At 38.1% G+C, this 24,024-nt stretch overlaps 1 protein-coding gene across 3 annotated transcripts in view; it reads right to left on the bottom strand.

The window, feature by feature from the left end:
* Positions 1 to 24,024, bottom strand: part of LOC117664806 (receptor expression-enhancing protein 1) — a 52,718-nt gene that overhangs the window by 7,318 nt on the left and 21,376 nt on the right. For 2 of the 3 annotated variants that reach the window (XM_087892261.1, XM_087892262.1), the window contains 4 exons: positions 21,489 to 21,539; positions 14,339 to 14,522; positions 4,175 to 4,210; positions 210 to 361 (listed from right to left, as the gene is read on the bottom strand). In XM_087892261.1, coding sequence (XP_087748387.1) covers positions 210 to 361; positions 4,175 to 4,210; positions 14,339 to 14,522; positions 21,489 to 21,539 — 423 coding nt within the window. The remainder of the gene's footprint in view (positions 1 to 209; positions 362 to 4,174; positions 4,211 to 14,338; positions 14,523 to 21,488; positions 21,540 to 24,024) is intronic. The other variant, XM_034416140.3, reaches the window with a different exon arrangement.

Genomic DNA, 24,024 nt, shown 5'->3' with positions numbered 1-24,024 from the left:
AAAAATACATACATAAATACACGTATTTTCTAATCCTTTCTCTTCCCTATTTAACTATGTGGACATGTTACCAAAGACAGATATTCTATCTGTGGAGAGAATTGTCTGCCACTATCCAAAACTAAGAAACAAAGCATAGAAGTCCTACATAAAGAACATGTTATTACAAGTAAGTGTGGCTTTAAAGCCTCTTTCCAATATGGAAGTACCTCAATGATTGAGTCCTTTGGGGGGGGACTTTTAGGCTTGGATTTGCTATCCAATGAACCATTCTCTTCATCATCTGACAACACAATGTCAGTTGGTTTAGAGTTTGCTTCAAGTGGCTTTTCATTCTTTGCCTCACCATCTAGTTGAACCACTTATAGCATCCATTTAACATCTAAGTAATGAAGAGAAACAGGACATGGTAGATCACAGAAGGTGGTCAGCAAACTGACTTTCAGCAGCCATTGTCCAGGCCATGCTTTCTCCAGAGATAACATTGAGTCAAATTACATAATGTGATTTATCAATCATTTAAATTGTCTGCTGTTTAGTGGTTAGTTGGTTTAGTTGTTAAAAGGATTTAACTTTCCTAAATTTTGTGTTTAACTCCAACTCACATAATCTCCAGGAAAAATTGTTTACTCATTGAATGGCCGGAGTCCCCAATTTTTTTGCCACTTGTTGCCACAAATGTTGGCACACTTGAAAATCAAATATGAGTATAACTGCCATCATAAGCATGGTCAACAACAAAATATCAATTTAATAGAAAGCAACTTGATGAGAATTTTCCATCCTATCCTCTCTAGCCCTCCAGGCTATCTTTTTTTTTTCCTGGAGAAGTGTTCACGTTTAAAAACAAAAAGTGGGCTGCAGCACTGAATCATTTCCAGACAATCTGTAGCAGCATCTTCCTTCCTTCCTTCCTTCCTTCCTTCCTTCCTTCCTTCCTTCCTTCCTTCCTTCCTTCCTCCCTCCCTCCCTCCCTCCCTCCCTCCCTCCCTCCCTCCCTCCCTGAGCCCCTTCCACTCTGCCTCAACTACATTTGCTGAAGGCTAGAGGCTGGAGAAAGCCTGCAAGCCAGAGGGGTCATCACTCTTCTCTCACTATTTGTATACTTCCCCAGGAACATGCCAGAACACATAATGTCCTCTCTACTGATTAAATTTTGTTTTCCTTGCAACATAAATATATGATAAACATGATAAAGCAAAGTTATAAAGAATTATGAACAACTTACAAAGCATTATAAAGAACATTGCTGTCTTTATAAGCTATGCAAAGCAAGCCCAATAAAAAATCTCATACATTTTGTTATTTAATTAAGTTACAATGCATCTAGACGGATTTGGCACATATCAATTAGTCAATAGTACATATTAGATTTTGTCAATGTTTTAATTCATGCCTTATAGAAACAGCATTGTAGACATCCTGATTGGAAGAAAAACTAAAGATGTGTATCTATAGTCATTCTACTGCTAATCAAACAAGACAAAGATTATTTATACCACACGCAATAATTGCATATATGTATGCATACTATATATTAGGAGTTAAGAATAAGCATTTCTTAGTTATATAATGCATTTTTATGCATTCCTGCTTGGAAGTTACTCGTGCAATCAGTAGCACTTACATCAGAGTCCCAAAATAGGTATATAGGAAAGGAAAGAAAAACAATAAAAAGAATGAACAAGAAAGCATTTGCTAGCATATGTAGTCATATTCCTTGGCTCAAAAGTTTATGAGCATAACATTAATGTTTCAATAATATTAAAATATTTAAACATTATTCAGTTTATTAATTTAGATATAGAAAATACATAGTGTGATAATTATCCTAAATAACTATTTAATTTTAAATAATATAAAATACCAAAGATTTATGAAGCAAATATTCAATGCAAGAATCATAGGAGCACAAAAAATGTCACTTAAAAATAATTCTAAATTGTAAAACCACCCTAACTATTCTGTTGATATTAAATACAAATACAGACAAGTAGTTGGATTTGTTCTTATCAGACAACACAAGCAGATGCTGAAATGTTAAAGCAAAAAAAGCCTTAAGATATCAATAGATTCATGTTTGCTTTCCTACATACAATGTTGTAAAATAAAGTTCCCAAATATAAAGGTATAAAATACAGATGCAGTACAAATATAAAAGGGAATACATTTGTTCCAAATTAACACTCTCTTCCCTTTTCAGTTGATTACAGAGCACAAGTTATCTTTAAAATAGGGATGAGGAATCTGTGGTTCTCCAAATGTTACTGGAAATATCCAAGAACCTAAAGTAGAATTAATGATTTGTGGTGAGAGATACTTGGAACTATAATTCAACAACGTTTTGAAGGCCGAAAACCCCAAATTTCTACCTCTAACACCCCACAGCTCATTTTTGGCCCTCAATCTCCCTATATGATAGGACTTGTTGCTTGCATAGGGAATTAAGGATAAAAGTCTCACTAAGTCTTACAATTCACTGCACTCCTTACAAAACCTGACCACCCCAAATCAAGCTGAATTTCTCCCAGGGGAGGTTAAAGAGCAAATAGAAAGCTTCTCGCATTCTGATCATTAAAGTCCCTTCCCCAATTGCATGTCCCTTATTATACTGAAGTAAAATGATACATCCTGCCTATTTTACTGATAACAAATACTGATAACAAATAAAAGCACAAGATTTTTATTCCAAAGAAAAATAAATCCATGGCACAAACTTGAAGCAAAGTCATTCAAAGAAGCAAACCAAACAGAACAACAAGAGATATAAGCAACTGAAATTTGAACCCCATGCAAAGCAGAACTCCATGAAAAGACCTAGCAAAACCATTTTATAATAGGCATCATTTCCATTGAATTATACAACGAATTATATTTATTATAAAAATAGAATAAGTGTATTACTTTGCAATTTTATATGTGTTATGTGTTACATATATACCAGTGTGTGTGTGTGTGCTCGCGCGTGCACGCACACACACACACACACAGAAGCAAAGTTTCATTTGTTAGAATTGGTACAGCTCCCCACACCACAAGTTGGCATTGACCTCTGGCTGGTGTTTTTCTCCAATGCATGTGGAGAAGGGACCAAATGGAAGTATATGATGGTATAAATATCAATACCAATATTTTATGACCAGAGAGGTTTCATCTTTTTCCTCACTGAGTAATTCTTCTAATCTTGAATGTCAGCTAAAAAAAAACCACCTGCTGCCTAACAATAACTTTGGACATTCAGTTTTGCCCAGCGATTAGAAGGGGATACCCTTCATCAGAGTTTTCAGGAACCAATGGCATCCAGATCTGTTTATCTCATTTCCATCATACTCAGTTTGGGGCTGACATCATTCCTCCTATTATTTTCAACTGGAAAAAGTAAAAAAGGAGTCAACTGATTAAAGTGGTAGCTCCCTGGAAATAAAAAAAGAGGCTTTGAGAAATGGATTCATATAATCTTATTTTGGTTCCACTGGCTGTCCTAATTTAACCCATTAGTTAGTCAAAAATTCCCCATTCCTGTCCAAAATCATATTTCCTTAATATGAGTTCTTCAATATGCTGTTTCAGCAATGGCAGCAGCTGGCTAAGATTGTCTGAGCCGATAAACTAAGTGGCGTCACTTATTTCTTGCTTTTGGCAATATTTCACTCATAGCAAACAATGAGTTCAAATTTATGCCTGCCACATTCATTTAACGACTACCACAAAAAATGTAAAACTGGATTGATCATGTAATGAACCCATTTTACGAGCATTGCAAGTTGCAACTGTAATAGCCAGGTTCCCTTATGCTCATAACTTGAGGACTAACAGTATCAAGAGACAGCCTAGTAAATCAGCTTGATTTCTTTGAAAAACATGCTATCGGAGATTACATTTCTTATTCAGTGAGAATCACATCGAAGCAAATCCTAAATTTCAATTTTAATGTCTAAAGAACCTAGCAGTGTTATTCAAAACTTGTGTGCAAAAAGAGCATTTCTCAGCCAGAATTGCAGACTGGTAGTGTAGCTCACAGGTACCTATCTAAATCACACCAACAACATTTAAGACTGAATTGTTAATATTAGGATAAAATATTACAAATATTATAATTCAGATATAAATATAAACTGCAAGAATTAATGCTTATAAAGGATATACAGACTGCATAAAAATAATCCATACTCACCTTGCACAATTTGACAAACTGAACAACATGTATATTCTGAAAAAAAGAGCCATATATTTAAAAATGTTTTTTTTTTTAATTTGTGGAGTCCTTGGTTCTTTCTGAGCTTTATTGTTTACTTGCAAACATTTCATTCTCCAATGGTTATACCATCAGTGCAAGTGAGTATGGGGTTTTCTCCCTATTTATATACAGTAATTTGCCCTGCTAATTTTGGTGGAACTATAGTTTTTGATTAGGGTATTGTTTTCTGCTTGATGTTTGTCTGATGTTGATTCCTACTTATCCACATATTGGCTACTGCAGAAGATGTATTCTGGTCTTTTTTTTTCCTTTTTAGCTTTTTATTGTCTCTTTTGATTTGTAAATATATGTAATGATATGTGGAAATAACCTTGAGAGACAGGGCAATGAGATACCGCCAAGAAAACAGTTACTGTAGTTAACAGGCAATTTAGTGTGCAGCAAAAATGTAGATGGGCAAGAGGTTCAGAAGAGACTCTCTAGTTTTGAGACTGTAAAGGGGATAGAAGGAGAGTACTTTCAGACTCGCAAGATTTTGGTAATGTAACTTTATGTTTCCTACTACATCTCCCTAGTAAGGCTGACATCAATCTTGTAAGTCTCATAATGTTTTTTAAAGGCTGGATTTTTTGGAATGGCTTCTGATCCCCAGGGGATTTTATCATCCACCAAGCACCTTGCAGCAGCATTGTTGCAACAGCAGCAGCAGGTAGATGCATGGGTGACAAATTTTCAAAATGTCATTATATAATTAACTCAATGGCTGGGGTAGTATTTACTTCAAGCTGCAACAGCACATACAGAATGGTGAACTTTCCCACTGAATGCACCTAAATAAATTTGCTAATGGAACCAGTGGCCAAATGAGCAATACAATTCATTGTGAGGATAGTTCTAGTAATGGACACGTCATTGCTAGAGAAATCCAAAAGCTGAAGTAGGGAGACAGAAGAGTAGAGTAGAGTAGAGTAGAACAGAACAGAACAGAACAGAACAGAACAGAACAGAACAGAACAGAACAGAACATAACATCAGAGTTGGAAGGGACCTTGGAAGTCTTCTAGTCCAATCCCATTTAGGCAGGAAACCCTATACCATTTCAGAAAAAGGATTGTCCAATCTTATCTTGAAAACTCCCAGTATTGGAGCATTCACAACTTCTAGAGGCAAGTTGTTTCTGTCAGGAAATTTCTTCTTAGTTCTAGATTGCTTCTCTCCTTCATTAGTCTCCATCAATTGTTTCTTGTCCTGCCCTCAGGTGCTTTGGAGAATAGTCTTACTCCTGCTTCTTTGTGGCAACTCCTGAGTTATTGAAACATTGCCATCATATCACCCTTAGTCCTTCTTTTCATTAAACTAGACAATTCCAGCAACTGTTCTTTTATGTTTTAGTCTTTAGTCCCCTAATCATCTTTGTTGCTCTTCTCTGCACTCTTTCCAGAGCCTCCACATCTTTTTTGCATTGTAGCGACCAAAACTAGATGCAGTATTCCAGGTGTGGTTTTACCAAGGCATTATAAAGTGGTATTAACACTTCATGTGATCTTGATTCTATCCCTTAATGCAGCCTAGAACTGCGTTGGGTTTTTTTTGGGTAGCTGCAGCACACTGCTGGCTCATATTTAAGTGATTGTCCACTAAGACTCCAGGATCCCTTTTACAGTTACTACTGGCTCAATAACATCTATATTGTACCTGTGCATTTGGTTTTTCTTGCCTAAAGGTAGAACCTTACTTTTTTCACACTGAATTCCATTTTGTTAGACAAGCCCAATGTTCAAGTCTGTCAAGATCCTTCTGTATCTTAAGCCTATCTTGGCTATTCCTGTCAGCTTGGTGTCATGTGCAAATTTGATGAGTTTCCCATCTATCCCTTCATCCAAATCATTGATGAAGATGTTGAAGAGTACTGAGCTTAAAACAGAGCCTTAGGTACCCCACTGAATACTTCCTTCCATGTAGATGCAGTTCCATTGAGGACTACATGTTGAGTGCAGTTGGCCAGCCAGTTATGAATCCATCTGGTGGTGATGCTGTCTAACTCACATTTTTCTTTTTTTTTAAAAATTTTTTTATTGTTTAAAAAAGAAAAACAACAATAAAATACAAACAAACATAAATACAGTAAAACAATACGAAAAACAAACCAACACCAAAAAGAAACTAAATTTGTTGTATTAGTGGGTTATTTTCCTGTTCCACATGTTTTTCTCTTTATATATCTATTTTACGTATTCATTTATTTACATAGTTATACACAAATCAATTGTAATCAACCCTAACCCACATTTTTCTGTCTTATCAAGTTGTAGGTTGTGGTCTACTTTATCAAATGCCTTACTGAAGTTCAAGTAAATTATATCCACAGCATTCCTCTGTACCACTAATTTTGTCACTTTGTTAAAGAATGCAATAAGATTTGTCTAGCATGATCTATTTTTGACAAAACCGTGTTGGCTTTTGATTATGACTTTATTTGCTTCTAGGTGTTCACTAGGTGTTCATTGCTTGATTTTCTTTTCCAGAATCTTCCCAGGTATTGAGGTCAGGCTGATAGGTCTGTAGTTTCCTGGATCTATTTTTTCCCCTTTTTTGAAGATGGAAACTACATCAGCTCTTTTCCAGTCCTGCTCTTTTCCAATCCTGGTGCTCCAGGATCTTTGAAAGATATAGTTCAGTGATTCTGAGATCATGTCTGCCAGTTCCTTCAGAACCTTGAGATATAATCCATCTGGTCCTGGTGATCTGAACTTGTCTAGGATGGACATGTGCTGACTTACCATTTTCTTGCCTATTTTAACGTGTGATCCTAATCTGTTTTTTGTGGTACTGTTTTTGATAGATTGGACTGTTTTTTCCTTTTGTGTAAAGACGGATGCAAAAAAACGAGTTAAGTAGTTCAGCTTTCTCCCTGTTGCTTGTCACTTTCTTGCCACTTTTCCCCACTAATGAATCAATCCTTTCTTTGCCTTTTTTCATATTTTTTACATGTTGGAAGAAGCTTTTTTTGTTATTTTTGACTTTTGTTGCAATCCTTAGTTCATTATGAGTCTTAGCTTTCCTCACTTCATCTTTGTAGGCTTGGGCTATTTGCTGATATTCTGCCTTAGTTATGTGCCCCCTTTTCTACTTTTTCTACTTTTATATAATAGAAGTCTTTTTTTCAGACTTTTTTTCTAGTGCAGAATAACTTGGTACTGACTGACCAGTTCAGAAAAGGGTTGCTGAAGAGCTGAGATGATGAGGGAAGGCAGCCTAAATAACCTGAAAGAACTGTAATAGTTGGGTAATAACCATGAATGAAATATTTTCAGATGATTTAGACAAATACATTGTGGTATATTTAGGTGACACTTTGGTTTATTCTGAAGATCCTTCCTTGCATGTCAATCATGTCAGAAATATATTGCAAAAACTGTAAGAAAAATATTTGCCAAGTTAAAAAAATGTTCATTTGACCTACCACAACAACACTATTTACATAATTTTAAGTAAAGGGATACAGATGGATGCGGCAAAAGCATAGAAACACCCATAATGTGAAAAATGTACAACATTTTTGGTCTTTGTAACTTCTACCAAAATTTCATCCCTAATTTTGTTGATCACATAGAATTGCTGTTTCAGTTGTTAAGAAAGAATCAGCATTCTCCTGGTCAACTCAAGAACGAATAGCATTTTAAGAATAAAAAGTAGTGGTAGCTTTTCAGACCCTTCTCTGCCATCCCAACCCCTCTGTGGTACAGATGCTACAGAAGTGGCATTAGAAGCAGTCCTGCTCTAAGTGGGAAAAGAAGGAGTGGCAGATCTATTGCCATGTAACTTTTAATCAAAGTGCCTCTATCAGCAGAAAATAACTATGATACTTTTTAATAAGGATGTGCTGGTGGTAAAAATTCCCTTTCAGCAATGCAGACACTTGCTGGGAGGAATTGCTTACACAAATTCCCACAGGCATTGGTCGCATTGATGGATGATCTCTGGAGGGCTCGGGATAGGGGTTGCTTCTCTATCCTGGTCCTGTTAGATCTCTCAGCGGCTTTTGATACCATCGACCATGGTATCCTGCTGCGCCGGTTGGAGGGGTTGGGAGTGGGGGGCACCGTCTTGCGGTGGTTCTCCTCCTATCTCTCCGACCGGTCGCAGTCGGTGTTGGCAGGGGGGCAGAGGTCGACCCCGAGGTGCCTTGTTTGTGGGGTGCCTCAGGGATCGGTCCTCTCGCCACTTCTGTTCAACATTTATGTGAAGCCGCTGGTGAGATCATCTGTGGCTTTGGGGTGGAGTTCCATCAGTACGCTGATGACACTCAGCTGTACATCTCCACCCCAGGCCATCCCAACGATGCCCTTGAAGTGATGTCCCGGTGCCTGGAGGCCGTGCGGATCTGGATGGGGAGTAACAGGCTTCCAAGACCGAGAAGACCGGCTTCCAAGACCGAGTGGCTGTGGCTTCCGGTGTCCCGATAGAGCCAGCTGGTGCCATCGCTGGCTATGGCGGGCGAGTTATTGGCCCCCACTGATAGGGCTCACAACATGGGCGTCCTTCTGGATGCACGGCTGTCTTTAGAAGAGCATATGACGGCCGTGGCCATGGGGGCTTTTTATCAGGTCCGCCTGATTCGCCAGTTGCGTCCCTTTCTGGATTGGGACTCCTTACGCACAGTCACTCAGGCACTCGTCATTTCTTGCCTGGACTACTGCAATGTTCTCTACATGGGGCTTCCCTTGAGGAGCACCCGGAGGCTCCAACTGGTGCAGAATGTGGCCGCGCGGGGGATTATGGGAGTGAGGGGGCACTCCCATGTGACACCTCTCCTGCGTGAGCTGCATTGGCTTCCAGTTGTCTTCTGGGTGCGCTTCAAGGTGTTGGTTACCACCTTTAAAGTGCTCCATGGCATAGGACCTGGGTATTTGCAGGACCGCCTTCTGCAGCCGATAGCCTCCCACTGACCAGTACGCACCCACAGAGAGGGACTCCTCAGGGTGCCGTCAGCCAGGCAATGTCGGCTGGCGACCCCCAGGGGGAGGGCCTTCTCTATGGCAGCTCCTGCCCTCTGGAACGATTTGCCCCCGGAGATACGAAGGATATCGGATCTCCGGGTCTTTCGCCATGCCCTGAAAACTTTTCTTTTCTATCAAGCAGGGCTGGCGTGAACCCCCTCCCCCTTTTTTAGTCTTTTTAGCTTTTTAGTTTTAAATTGTCATGGGGTTTTAATTGAATTGTTTTAAATTGGGCCAGTTATGTAATTCTTTTAACAATTTTAAATTTTGTATTGGCATGTGTTTTAGTTCTTGCTGTTGACTGCCCTGAGTCCACTAGGAGAAGGGCAGTATACAAATTGAAATAAATAAATAAATAAATAAAATATGAATTTGATCAAATCTTGGCAAATCAGTCACATTTTTTCTTCCATTTGATTTTTACATCTTCTACATTACAGGCTCCCAAAACAAATGTCTAAACACCCTCTCAAATAAGCTGGAACATAATGTGCCACAGTCACCTTCCCCACCAACAATGCCCCAGCCATGCAACTTTTAGTCAAACAATAAATCAGGCCAACCTGAAAAGGTGAATCAGGAAGGGAGATAGTTGATTTATTAGGGATTGGGATTAGTGCAGAGCAATATTGAATGCTTATGCCAGGGCCCTAATGGATGATCTCCAGGAACCAAAAATTGTGTGCCTTTCATAGTAATAGGAGGGCAGCTGTTGCACAATGAAGACCACCAGAACTCACTGAGATCTCTATGTTGGGTTTAAAACACACACATCCTGCAGTGTCCTCTTGTTTTGTTGTTATGGCACAGCTGTAATACTATTCTCCCTAGGGGAAGAGGAATATATAGCAATAGCACTTAAGACTTATATACCGCTTCACAGTGCTTTACAGCAGTAGTGGGTTCCTCTTAACTCTGCTACCGGTTCGGAACTGGAAGTGCTCGCATGCTGACCTTTTGCGCATGCACACAAAATGCAGAGCATCCATGATGACATCTGGGTGGGTGGGCGGAGCCTCCTGCTGCCGCCACTACTGGTTCGCCCAAACTGGGGCGAACCGATAGAAACCTACCACTGCTTTACAGCCCTCTCTAAGTGGTTTACAGGGTCAGCATATTGCCCCCAATTAGGTATATGAAGCGGTATATAAGTCTAAGTGGTATTGCTATATATTCCTCTTCCCCTAAGGGGAGTAGTATTACAGCTGCGCCATAATGAGCCGAGGTGGCGCAGTGGTTAGAGTGCAGTACTGCAGCTACTTCAGCTGACTGCTAGTTCAGCAGATCAGCAGATCAAATCTCACCGGCTCAAGGTTGACTCAGCCTTCCATCCTTCCGAGGTGGGTAAAATGAGGACCCAGATTGTTGGGGGCAATATGCTATTTAGTATACTGTCTTTGGTCTAAGCCACCCAGAGTCCTCGAAGAGTGGGCGGCATAGAAATATGAAAAATAAATAAATAAATAAATAAATAAATAAATAAATAAATAAATAACAACAAAACAACAGGACACTGCGTGGGTGGTGGTGTTTAAAACCCAACATAGAGATCTCAGTGAGTTCTGGTGGTCTTGCCCCTGTGCAGACTTAATTAAGGATTTTTTTATTTATTTTTTTTAAATTTGATTTATATGCCGCCCTTCTCCGGAGACTCAGGGCGGCTTACAATGCGTTAAGCAATAGCCTTCATTGTACTTCCTCTTGTCATATCTGTCTTTCAGTAAATCAATTCTTGGTAAATGGGTTGGATTATTGCAGCAACTAGTGACTCTGTCACAGCCCTGGGACTATTTCTCCTAGATTTTATCACAAATCTTCCCCCAATGCAAAGATATATAAGCATACTGGTAGTAGTGGATTTATTTACCAAAGTAGGTCTCCTAATGTCCCAGGAAATAGCTCGGCTTCTTTTAGACCACATATTTGAAATTACACGATTGAAGTTTGGTCAATCATGTAATTTCAGACAAAGGAAGTCCACATTTCCAAATTTTGGAAGGCCCTATTGTACTTATTAATTTTTTTTTTAATGATGGTGCTCTCTGAGCTTGATTGTTTTCTTTTAGACATTTCACTACTCAAACTAGGTAACATCATCAGTGCTACTTCATTTCTTTTCCTTGTATCATCTGGCCACTAACAGAGAATCTGGGACAGTTAATCAGCTGTGACAATATTTAAGATGTAATATTTCATATCGACAAGGCAACTGAACTGATCTTATAGCTCTTCCTTACAACAATGCTGCACACAGCACTACTAGTATGTCTTTGTTCCAAGCAACTTTCAGATTCCATTCTCAGGTCTTGCCAACAATCAGGCACAAAAGCGCCATCCCTTATATTTCACATTTTCTGCACAAGAGGCAAGCTGCCTAAAGCCTCTTAAAGAACAACTTGAACTAGTAAAGGGCACGTACAAAAAAGCAGCAGATGCATATACTGTAGACAAGAGAGGGCTAGAATTGCAGAAGAGGATTTGTTGTGCCTTTCAACTTTTTTTTATTATTATTCCAAAAGGCCTTCCAAGAAATTGTATTAAATTTTTTTTGGCTCCTTCCCAGTGATTAAACAAATAAACCCATTTATACTCAAGTTGCAATTGCCAGCATCAATGAAAATTCACCCTGTACCATCACTCTTTATTGGTGAAAGAGGCTTCCCCCTGAATTCTGTGCTCACAGGTAGCACTCCCCTCTTATACTGGTAAATGGGGAGAAAAAAATATAAATTGGAAGCAATTCTAGACACAGAGGAAAGTGGATGGAATACTCCTGGACTCAGAACTGCTGCAGATGGTAGCCAAGACTAGAAGGGCTTTTGCCCAAATACATAATATGTTCCAATTGCATTTGTGTATAAAGTACATAGATGCATTTTACATGGGGTTGTCCTTGAAGAGAATTTGGAAGTTTCAGCTTGTCAAGAATGCAGTGGCACTTGTAGTAATGGATGCTTTGTGATATATTTACACAATACCTCTGCTCACAGATGCAATTCAAATGTTAGTTATTCTGTTTAAAACCTATATGACATGTGGCCAAATCTCATATAAGCAGAACAGATCTGCTCCAGGCCCCATTGGTAAAGCGGTGTCAAGTGCTGGACTTAGGCAGCATCAGTTCTTTCTCATGGTGCCTGTCTTGTGGAACAGCTTCCACCAGAGGTCGGTTTCAGCAGGTTCTGACCAGTTCTGGAGAACCGGTAGCAGAAATTTTGAGTAGTTTGGAGAACCAGTAAATACCACCTCTGACTGGCCATGCCCCCATCTATTCTCTGCCTCCCGAGTCCCAGCTGATTGGGAGAAAATGGGGATTTTGCAGTATCCTTCCCCTGCCATGCCCACCAAGCCATGCCATGCCCACCAAGCCACGCCCACAGAACTGGTAGTAAAAAATTTTGAGTCCCACCACTGGCTTCCACCCTGCGATACAGACAAGCCCCTACCGTGCTGCCCTCCTAAAAGACTGTGGAGATCTGATTAGCAATAGCACTTAGACTTATATACTGCTTTACAGTGCTTTTTAGCCCTCTCTAAGCGGTTTACAGAGTCAGCATATTGCCCCCAATTTGGGTCCTCATTTTATACACCTCAGAAGGATGGAAGAATGAGTCAGCCTTGAGCCTGGTGAGATTTGAACTGCCAAATTGTAGGCAGCCAGCAGGCAGCAGACGTAGCTTGCAGTACTGCACTCTAATCACTGCGACACCGAGGCTCATTGCTAGTTTATATCTCTGTTTGCCACCTAGAGATTCTTTAATAGAAGGACAGCTCTATAAATTTGTTTAATAACTCAATAAAATAATATACATAACAATCTTTTTTTATTTTGTTCAATAATTTATGCTTTTTAGATTTTACACTCCATCTTTAAATTTGAAACCATAGTAGCTTTTGCTGGATCATAATTACCTTTATATAGTATATGGAAAAAGTGTTCTTGTTTAGCACTTTCATGAAAGAAAATAAAAATTAGCTTTATTTAAGAAATAATAAGTTACTTGAGTCTATCTATGGCTTAGAGACTGTGGAGTGATCTCTTCTAGCCTGAACTATCAGAAAGAAAAGAGAACTAAATTGAGAGAGAAACTGACAGCCTCAAGAATATCCAACAGATGACATGTTACACAGAAATATATGAAGTATATTTTGTCTTTTACACAAGGAAGAGAGAAAAAAGTGCAGAAATTCCCTGTGCTAAATATTCTGGAACTATTTCCTTAACAATCAATAGGTTCAAGGGTGAAGACACCTAGCCCATACAAAGTTGAATTCCAGCAACATTAACATATAATGTAACATTTTCATGCAGTTTTGTTTAATGTAAGTAATATTTCTTTTTTTCCAAAGAAAGAATTAATCTTATTACCATATCATCCTGGGAGGGTGTAATGGAGTTAGGCAAAAGATGCTGCACAAGTCAGGAAAGGCATGTGTTATGGTGCTTTACAGGTCAGGAAGGATGCTTGCAGGTGTGCAAGAGCTGCCCACAGATCAGAAAGGAGTAAGGAGTTGTAACAAATTGGAGGTTAAATACAGTGAGCAGACATGTGCAGTTCATTGGCATGATGTAAATGCAGAGGGCCTGGAGAGATAGCATGAATGGGGGAGACTTAACTGAGGAACTTGCAACCTTCCCTACTAATTTCCCTCTTGCTGATGCCCCCTGCAAACCTGGAGCGTGGGCAATCATTATCAAGTTTGTGCTTCCTGCCTGCTTCCTTATTGATTTGTGGGAAGCTATCAGGGTGCATTGGAAATGACAATCGGATCACATCACCCTGGCTGACCACAGCAGCATGATAGTGCTGAATCTGCAGCAGCGTAGCAGTGGCTCTAAAGTGGCCACAAATTTCCCAAATTTCATTTGCAGGAGCAATGGGTCCCGGCATTGTGTAAGTTAATCTGTTTGAGGTACTTTGGTTCAAAAATTGCTGCCTTGTGACTCACAATTTTGCCCAACTGGAGGTTACAAAATCATTCTAAAAATGTCCTTTTAAAGTATGTCTGAAATTGGAACGATATGGGCTTTGGGGGAATACAAAATTCAATGTTATCTTGTGTCATCTTGTGTTCATTTTTAATAATTGATGATAGGAGGAAATGTTAGCAATTAAGTCTGCAGGCAAGTCCTACTAACCTGAACGTCCAATACTGTCTGATGCAATTTTGGAAGTTTTCGGCTGACTCTGCTTGCTACTTGCCCGTGCAGAAACTGATGGGGCATGAGAAAGTGGAATTGCAGTGCTGCTGGTCTCTCCTCTAATTGTGGTAAGGTCTTGCATGCTAAAACTCCGGAGCCTCTCTGACAGCGCTCCTTGACTCTGTAAAAATCAATAGAGATACATAATAACTTTTTGATTCAGAATAATAGATACTTGTGGGGAGAAAAAATAAGCATGCAAGCACATATTGAAAATCCATTATTTTGAGTGACAAATTGGACATACTTCATCTCTCCTTCAATAAAATGGTTTATTTTTTTAATTGTTATGTTTTTATGCATTATTAGTCAGTAATGGGTTCCACTTACCTTCGCTACCGCTTCGCTCGTCTGCGGCGCTTCTGCATGATGACGGCCTTCTGCCGCCGCCACTACCAGTTCGCCTGAACTGGGGCGAACTGGTAGAAACCCACCGATGGACATTTTATTCATCTTCATATTCACATAAAATTCTTTCTAAAATCCCTTCTGAGAGGCAACTTGTATTGTAAAATTCTGAGAAATTTATAAATGTGAAAGAATACTCCCAGAAGAACTATTTTCTTGAGAGAGAAAAAGCATTCTAGATAATTTATGGTGTTTCAGAGACTAATTCTTGAATTAAATTTTATTTTAAAAGATGAGGGGGCGAGGTAAACATGCAAAAATTCTTTTTTAGCAAAAGTGTTAAAAATACAGAGCTATTCAAGACATTGGCAGAATTTGAAAACAACCTAAAATAAAACAACAAATATAAAAGAAAATTTACAGGGTTTTGTTTTTTTTTGCCCAAAATAGAAAAAAATGAACTTTGGATTTATGGATTTAATGATAAGATATGGTAGAAGATGGAAAGAAAGGACCAATAATGTATCCTTAGAGAGAAGATAAAATATAAAAACCATAAAATATCATTGCTATAAAGATCAGAAACCACTCTTAGATATTTTTTCTTTTCCCTTTTTTCTCTCTCATTTTATTTCTCTTATTTACTTAACTCTTTTCTTTTCTTTTTCATTTAAATTTGTAGTGTTTTACTTTGCAAAGAACTTATTTAATTTTTTTTTTAAAAAATATACAAGATAATACTCTCAAGCAGATAGCAATAGCACTTAGATTTATATACCACTTCATAGCGCTTTACAGCCTTCTCTACGTGGTTTACAGAGTCAGCATATTGCCCCCAACAATTGGGTCCTCATTTTACCCACCACCGAAGGATGGAAGGCTGAGTCAATCTTGAACCACTCAGAACTCCTGAAGTGAGTGATGAGTTATCCTGCAATACTGTATTCTAACCACTGAGCCACCACGGGTCATCACAACATGCTATTGATCTGGTAGTAATAAAGAAGTAACTGATGTAAACAGGTGCCAATTTAAAAAACACACACACAATGACTGAGCTTCAATAAAGACAATAATAATCAAAGACAATACATTTCATTTAAATATAACATACTTCTAGCTAACTGATTTTTTTTCCCAAGGTTTTTTTTTTCCTGAAATAAGTTTCTTTTTGACTCAGTTATCCCTTGGCTTCAGTCCTTGAGGATTCCAGTCAGTTAAACTCAGGGGCTGCTTGGGACATTGCAGATATGCTGGTTTTCTTCTTAGCCTCCATTCCCAATCTCTGCTTTAGTTTTCAAAACAACAAACCATTTTTCTCTAGCAGAAAGGGAGGAGTTTAAGTAATCTGATTTTGCAGGTAGGCCAAAGCATGCTACTATCTCTTTTACAAATCTAGATTCATTGCCTGTGATGAATTAATGTGGATCGAAACAAATGTGTTTTCTGTCAGTGGAGCTGACTGACTCATTCACCACATATATCTCTTTTAAAAGATTACGGGGTTAGCTAAATACTGCTCGGTCTATAGGATGCCCATGCTAAGAACTGATCCTTAACACAACATACAGGGAGTCCTTTGACTTATGAGCCTAATGGAACCTGCCCATTACAGTTGTAAGTCATTACGGTTATAAAGCGGGTCACCAATATGACAAATCCAATGGTTGTTAAGGCACTGTGCTGTCATAAAGCAATCATTGTTCACTATAGGGCATTTTTGCTGAAAACTGGAAGACACTGCAAACAGCCATGAATGCAGCCAGCTGTTGAACATTTGACATGTGGTCACGTGATTAGAAGGCATTGGAACTTCAGAACCAGATCATAAGTACCTTTGGGGAGAGTCCATCATAACTTCAAATGGTTGCTAAGCAACCAGTATAAATCACCTGAATGTAGTTAGTTCAGCAATTAGTTTAGCATATATGGATATGTCTGTATGAAATATCTATTCATCAATGGTAATTTCTATGCTACCGTAGTCCAAAATAGTTCTGTTGGCAATATCCTTATTTCTTTAGATTCATTTTTTGCATTGCTCTATAATCATTGATCCTTCGAAATAATTATCTGAACAACATATGTCATTCTATTTTAAAGCCATATTTCTGCAGGATAAAATTCCAGAACACTTAATTTATTGTGGTGGGCTTCTCAGAGCTATTCAGTCAGTTTTGTGTTCAAATCAACATTTCTACAGAGAACAATGTAATTTCTCATAGATGCATACAACAGCAGAGCCTGCTTTCTCTGAGGGAGAGGAATGGGATTCTTTCATCAACAGTTTCTTAGGAACACCATTGGACGAAGAGTTTGGTGTTAACAATGCTTCAATGCCCCTCTCTGAAGATCTGTGATTAATATGAAGAGCTTTTTAAAGTCTAGAGCTTTGTAAGCTAGAGCTAGAGTAATATAATACTACAAATAAGAGCTGCTTTCAGCTGCTAAAACTCACCCTGACAATTCTCAGTTCACACCTGCACATACCGGTATGTTTCTTTCTTCACTAAATCTGACAAAATAAGCTACATTTTGGCTGTACTTGGAACAACTTCAGGAAAAAACTGGTGCGAAGAACAACTGCACATATTTTTTATTAGTTAAAAATTAAGCCTTGATGATATATTCTCATTGCCCATCAAGTATCCGAAGTAGGCTAAATTATTCAAGCCAATTGAATAGGGATTCCAGCCTTCCTAATGCATTGAAACATCACCTCAAATATTACAGATGCTGCTCCCAGGTGGTCCCATTTTTTCTTTAGCCTACCTGACAGGGAATTCCCCTCCAGTGATTCCTGTTCCCAATAACCACAGCTCCTCATTTCTTCTCCTTATGTAATGTTTTTTATGATAGCATGTAGCTTCCATATCAACCCACCCAGTTAATTCTCTTTTTCAAAACTAACTTTTAAACTTTAAAACTTTTTGTCTAGTGGGTGCAAAAATCCAAATAACCACTTGGTGTCAAGCAAATATAGAAAAGCCCTAATTAAGTGACTGTTATGTTGAATAGTCAATCAGTGGATCCATTGTTTCATGATTAAAAAAAAAAATCAATAGCTAATGGTAAGGACAAGAGAAAAGATTTAAAAAAATCTTTTGGAGTAAAAAAGCAGTGTGTTTGTTAATTAAAAGAGAATTTTATTTTCTTATTTATTTAACTGATCCCAAGACACATGCATAACATGACATAGACTGCTAATATGGTGAATGATACTGAAAGTGAGTAGAGTTTCAGTTAAGTGAACCACAATCACAGCCCTTAGAATGATGCACTTAAAACTATACAAATAACAATATATACCTATTTTTACATAATACAGAGTAAGGCATGTGGAGGAGGCAGCAAGTTTTAGAACAGCATAATTTTTTGCCAGTTCCAAAACAGGAAGGGAAAATGGCAGCTCCATGGGTGTGGCCAAGGATAATGACCAATAATGTTGATTAAAAATGTAAGCAGTGAGCAACTAGCTTTGGTGAAAAGTCTTACAAATGACTTATTTTGCACTACAGGTAGTCCTTGATTTATGACCACAATTGAGTTCTGAATTTTGGTCATAGGTCACTGCAGTCATAAATTGAAACAGCATGTGATTAGACTCCATTTTGTAGTTGTTTTTACATCAATTGTTAAGCAAATCATGTGACCAAATCCAGCTAATCCAATGGGCATTTCTTGCCAGAAAATGGCAAAGAAGTCACAAAACACAATTCTGGAATGCTGCAACTGGTCATAAATGTGAGGCAGTTACTAAGCACCTGAAATGCATTCAAATGATTATGTGATAGTGGTGTAGCAGTTATAAATTTGAGGATGGACCCTAAGCCACTTTTTTGGTGTCTGTTGTATCTTTAATCATTAGACAACTATTCCTACATTGAGAATTACCTATAGCTGAAATGTTTGAACTGTCTCCCATCATAACAGTTGCTGATATAATGCACTCCAGCCACTGAAGAGTTACCAATAGAAGGATAACCATGGCCTACTAAATATTTCAGTCTCAAAATTATCCTTTGCTCTTGTTTATTTTACATCTTGAAACAAAGATGTATGTATTTTTTGCATCCTGTGTTTCTTATTCACTATAAAATCTGTATCAATTAACTATGGAACAAAATACATTCAAATACACAAAAACATGGACAGAATTAGTAAATGCTATCATCACTGTTATTTTTAACAAGAAAGCTAAATGATGTCAGATATTACATGAAATTCTTAGGAGCCGATGTTTATCTTGATATCATCATGGTTGAATGCACTAGGACTTGGATTTCAGTAAACATGCATAGGATTGTCATTTAAGTTGTTAAATATTACTTGGAAAAATATTACTTAAATGATAAATATTTTCATTTAAACTAAACACCAAACTGTTAGTATTATATTAGAAATAACTTGCAAGAAAATGCATTTTTCTTTGGTATATATAACCAAAAGTACATATTACATGAAATAAACTTAGTCTTTTTCTACAAGTATTTCATTAAATAAACACTTGAAGTATCTCAAAATGTATTTATATTATCATTCTGTATAAATCTCTTGATATATTTTGGGTGTATTTTGTCTTCATTTTTATAAATTTTTCATTAATGCCTCCTTTTTAGATGGCTATATCAAAAGGTTTTTAAAACCTCTTTAAAGTGAACATATTTTAGAAGCTGTATTTTTAGATTTTTGTTTAAAATAGTAATATGAAGGCTACTTATAAATAATTGGTTACCACGATGTAAAAAAGATTTTGAAACTCTGGAAAGAATGCAGAGAAGAGCAACGAAGATAATTAGGGGACTCAAGGATAAAACATTTAAAAAACAGTTGCTGGAATTGGATATGTCTAGTCTTATGAAAAGAAGAACTAGGATGACATGATAGCAGTGTTCTGATATCTCGGGGGTACTATAAAGAAGAGGGAGTCAAACTATTCTCCAAAGCACCTGAGGATAGAACAAGAAGCAATGGGTGGAAACTAATCAAGGAGAGAAGCAACTTAGAACTAAGGAGAAATTTACTGATAGTTAGAACAATTAATCAGTGGAACAACTTGCCTTCAGAGGTTGTGAATGCTCCAACACTAGAAGTTTTAAAGAAGAAACAATCATTTGTCTGTAGGGTTTCCTGCCTAAGCAGGGGGTTGTACTAGAAGACCTCCAAGACTTCCAACTCTGTTATTCTGTTTTGTTCTAAAAATGCCAACAATATTTAAAATCTAGAAGCTTAATAACGGAATTCACAGATTAAGCTTTATTGTTTGATCTTACTGTTATTTGAATTCAACAATTGTATTCAGATAACACTAAAATCAAACAATAAAGCTTAATCAAAATCTTAAAGCTTAATCTGTGAATTCAGTTATTTACAGATTATAGTACCTGGTTTATAGGCTACTGAAAATTCACAGCATAGATATGGTCCCCCAAAACCTCTTTGAATGCTTAGAGCTGAATAGTAAGTAATTTTTGGTGATGTGATTTTCCCCCCTATTTAGAAATAATATAGAAATAAATGCTTTTAACTTGTATACCTAATGGATATATTTTGCTTTGAGCACTTCCCCAAAACAATTGTATTCAGATAACACTAAAATCAAACAATAAAGCTTAATCAAAATCTTAAAGCTTAATCTGTGAATTCAGTTATTTACAGATTATAGTACCTGGTTTATAGGCTACTGAAAATTCACAGCATAGATATGGTCCCCCAAAACCTCTTTGAATGCTTAGAGCTGAATAGTAAGTAATTTTTGGTGATGTGATTTTCCCCCCTATTTAGAAATAATATAGAAATAAATGCTTTTAACTTGTATACCTAATGGATATATTTTGCTTTGAGCACTTCCCCAAAACATTAAAACAGTCCCCAAGTGTGTTGAGGAACGTAAATCTGTTTGTTGCCTTGGGTGATGTCATCATATCATGACACTGATTGAGATTCTCAAAAACTATGGCTCTGATCACAAAAAGGCCGCCCACATTGGTTTAATGCATTGTTCAAGTCTAAACAGTTGTTATTTCTTCAAAAACTATGGTTAAATAAATTATAGTTTAGTGCAATGTGAAAATGACGTCAAGAATAAATGATCTAGCTTAAGTCTGTACGTTTTTTATCACAGTCTTTACATAGAAGAGTTTTTAGAGATGTAGCTAAAATATTGTTTCAGGTGATTTTTTCCCCAGTAGGAATTGATCACTGTGGGCTGTGTAGCCCAAGGAAAAAACATGTTTTAGAGTGAATGGAGGCACATATATAACAACTTTCTATAACCTCATAAACCAGATGTAAATTTTCTTGGGAGTTGCACAGCAGCTGCAGAGGGGACATGATCCTGGAGAAAAAAATATAGCTGCTTTAAAGAATTGCAGATATGCTGTATTTGCACCTGCATGTGCTTCAAAGCATCTTAGCTGAAGCTCTGCAGAAACCCTGTGTGTTAAAATCTACAGAAGTGAAATCATGTAGCCACTGAATAACTAAATAATCCCGTCATAACTAAGGTGAAACTGACATAAAAGTAGTAAACTACTCCTATGTTAAATGGCAGCCCTGCAATTTTTGTTATTACTGATAAAGTCATAGTTAATGGATCAAAGAAAGCAGAATAACAATGTTCCACATTTTACTCTTGATAGTGCTTGTTTTAGTAAAAAAAGACAATGGCAAGCATGCTGGTCTTGCTTGATGATATGTAGATTAGTTTAGAAGTTAATAGAAACCTTCACAAGGTTACCTGCCCGTCTTTCAGATCCAAATGTAAGAGAAAATGAAGGAGCTGGGTGATCTATCAAATAAAAAAAATCCCACTGTGGCAACATATAAAACAAACGTTAAGATTGTTCTACAAGTATGAAGTCACAGGTGAACCTTGTTGCTGAAAAACTGTATATACCATATACTGTGCCACCTATTCAAGGCCTTGCAGTTGTCATTGCAGAGTGCTGTGTGTACATGTTGAGTATTGATCTCCACTTTAGGATTTTCGTAGAATAATTAACAGCCAATTTCTCTATATTGTGGGTGTCAAACTCGCTGTATCATGTTGCCGTCACATGATGTTTTTCCCATTCACGGAGCATACGGCCCACAGGCCACTAGTTTGACACCCCTGCTCTGTATGAAGTGAAACTATATAATAAAATGTATTGTAGATTACACCACTTCTAAAGACCACTCAAACACTAAATAGTATACAGTTTAGAAGTGAAATAGTCTTATCTTCATAATAATAGGAAAACAAAAAGAACTTAAACAACTCCTAAAGGGTAACTTAGTTTTATATTTCATATCAATCTTATTAATCCTCTAATTCCAATGAATACTTTTCTTATAACTATACAATTAACTTAATTAAGCAATTAAACCTCCTCTCCCTTTGAAAGCATAGTCTAGCAAACATATTCCTTTTGTCCAATGTTTAATTATAGGATCATCCGACATTTAATTGTTACAAATTATTAAATCAATCCAATAAATCAACTGAAATAAACAAATAATATTGCTTTATTTGATTTCCTGATTTGTCTTTGTTTTACGACCATTCATTCAGCAACTGACTGAGTGGCTTTGAGTGCATGGAGCCTCTAGGATCCGAGATTTTGTCATCCTTAGTTCAGAAGTTGTACTACCCTATTCAAACCCATTTCACATCTTAGGAGTTCTCCTGGATTCATGTCTGAGCATCGCTAGGACAATTTTAGCACAGCTCGTTTGTGCTTCAGTGGTGACATTTCCTGGATCATGACTCCCTGTGCTTAGTCACTCAAGCCATAGTCATCTCTCATCTGGACTACTGCAGTGCATTATACATGGGGATACCCTTGAAATCCATTTGGAAGCTTCAGCTGTTGCAAAGTGTGGCAGTGAGAGCAGTTTTTGAGGCCCCTAGGATGGCCCATATTATATCTCTGCTCTGCAAACTTCACTGGCTACTACCCACTGCAGTTCAAGGCAGTGGTGGAATTCAAATTTTTTTACTACTGGTTCTGTGGGCGTGGCTTGGTGGGCGTGGCAGGGAAAGGATACTGCAAAATCCCCATTCCCTCCCCACTCTTGGGGCCAGCCAGAGATGGTATTTACCAGTTCTCCGAACTACTCGAAATTTCCACTACCGGTTCTCCAGAACCTGTCAGAACCTGCTGAATAGCACCCCTGGTTCAAGGTGTTGGTTATATGATGTCATAGGTCCAGGCTACCTGATGAACTGTCTTGTTGTCCTATTAGCACAGACCCATCCTACTCATGCTGGCAGAAAGGACCTACTGTGGATCCTGTTGTCAAAGAACTCCAACTATTGGGATTCAGAAGAAGAGACTTCTCTCCTGCAGCACCCACCCTTTGTAACATCTTGCCCTCCAGGGTAAGATCTGCTCCCAACCTCCTATCCTTCTGCAAGAGCCTGAAGACCTGGCTCTGCTGATTGGGCTGGGTTCCACACTGGAGGTGGCTGCTGGATTGATGGCTGACTCCACCTCCCACCCCTTTCTGATTTCCACCCATCCACTTCTTTGGTTGTCATATTGGTGTATTCTGATTTTTTTCTTTTTCATTGTCTATTTCATTGTTCTATTTTACTTCAGTTTTGTTTACATTCTTATAATTTGTTCCTTTTTATTGTTGTAAGACGCCTAGAGTAGTCCTATGGTGAGATAGGTGGCAAATAATGTAACAACAATCTGGCTGATTGTGCAACAAACTGGAATTATTCAAAATTACAACAGCACTAAACAAAAGGACATACAACTCCTTCCTGAAGTTCCAACTGTCACAGTCCTTCTGCTGTCATGTGGCAAAACTTGGGGTGCTTGGCAATGTGCCTGCCCTCATGAACACAGAAGCACTGCAATTTCCCCCCATGAGCTGGGAGGCCTTGACTTGCTAGGTCCACTAGCACATCAGCCTTCCCCCTGCCCCACCACTCCCCAAGGCCTAAATATTTTCTCTCTCCAGTTGCTCAGCTCCACTATCTTTGCTTTTTGTACAATTGTTGACAAGAGCACCCTGCCAATACAAAGTATAGTGACTGCAGAAAGCTAGCCAACACAATGTTTTCAGAAATAGAGGCTCAGAATATTGCAAGGACTGGTGTTGGCTAGCTTTCTGCAGTACATGCGCATCTCATTGGCTGGGCATGTTTGTCAGCAGCTACCTGAAAAGGTAAGGGAACTGCCCAACTGGATGTTGAGAAGTCCCAAGCCTTTCAAGAAAGTGGTGTGGTGGGGGAAAGGCCCAAAACTTCTGGGAAAGATGGGGTGGGTGGATGCCCCATG

Source organism: Pantherophis guttatus, chromosome 4, assembly GCF_059756535.1.
Source record: "Pantherophis guttatus breed Tessera chromosome 4, ASM5975653v1, whole genome shotgun sequence".
Classification (NCBI taxonomy): Eukaryota; Metazoa; Chordata; class Lepidosauria; order Squamata; family Colubridae; genus Pantherophis; species Pantherophis guttatus.
The sequence above is the reverse complement of the archived record's forward strand: the minus strand, read 5'-3'. Positions and strand labels throughout refer to the sequence as shown.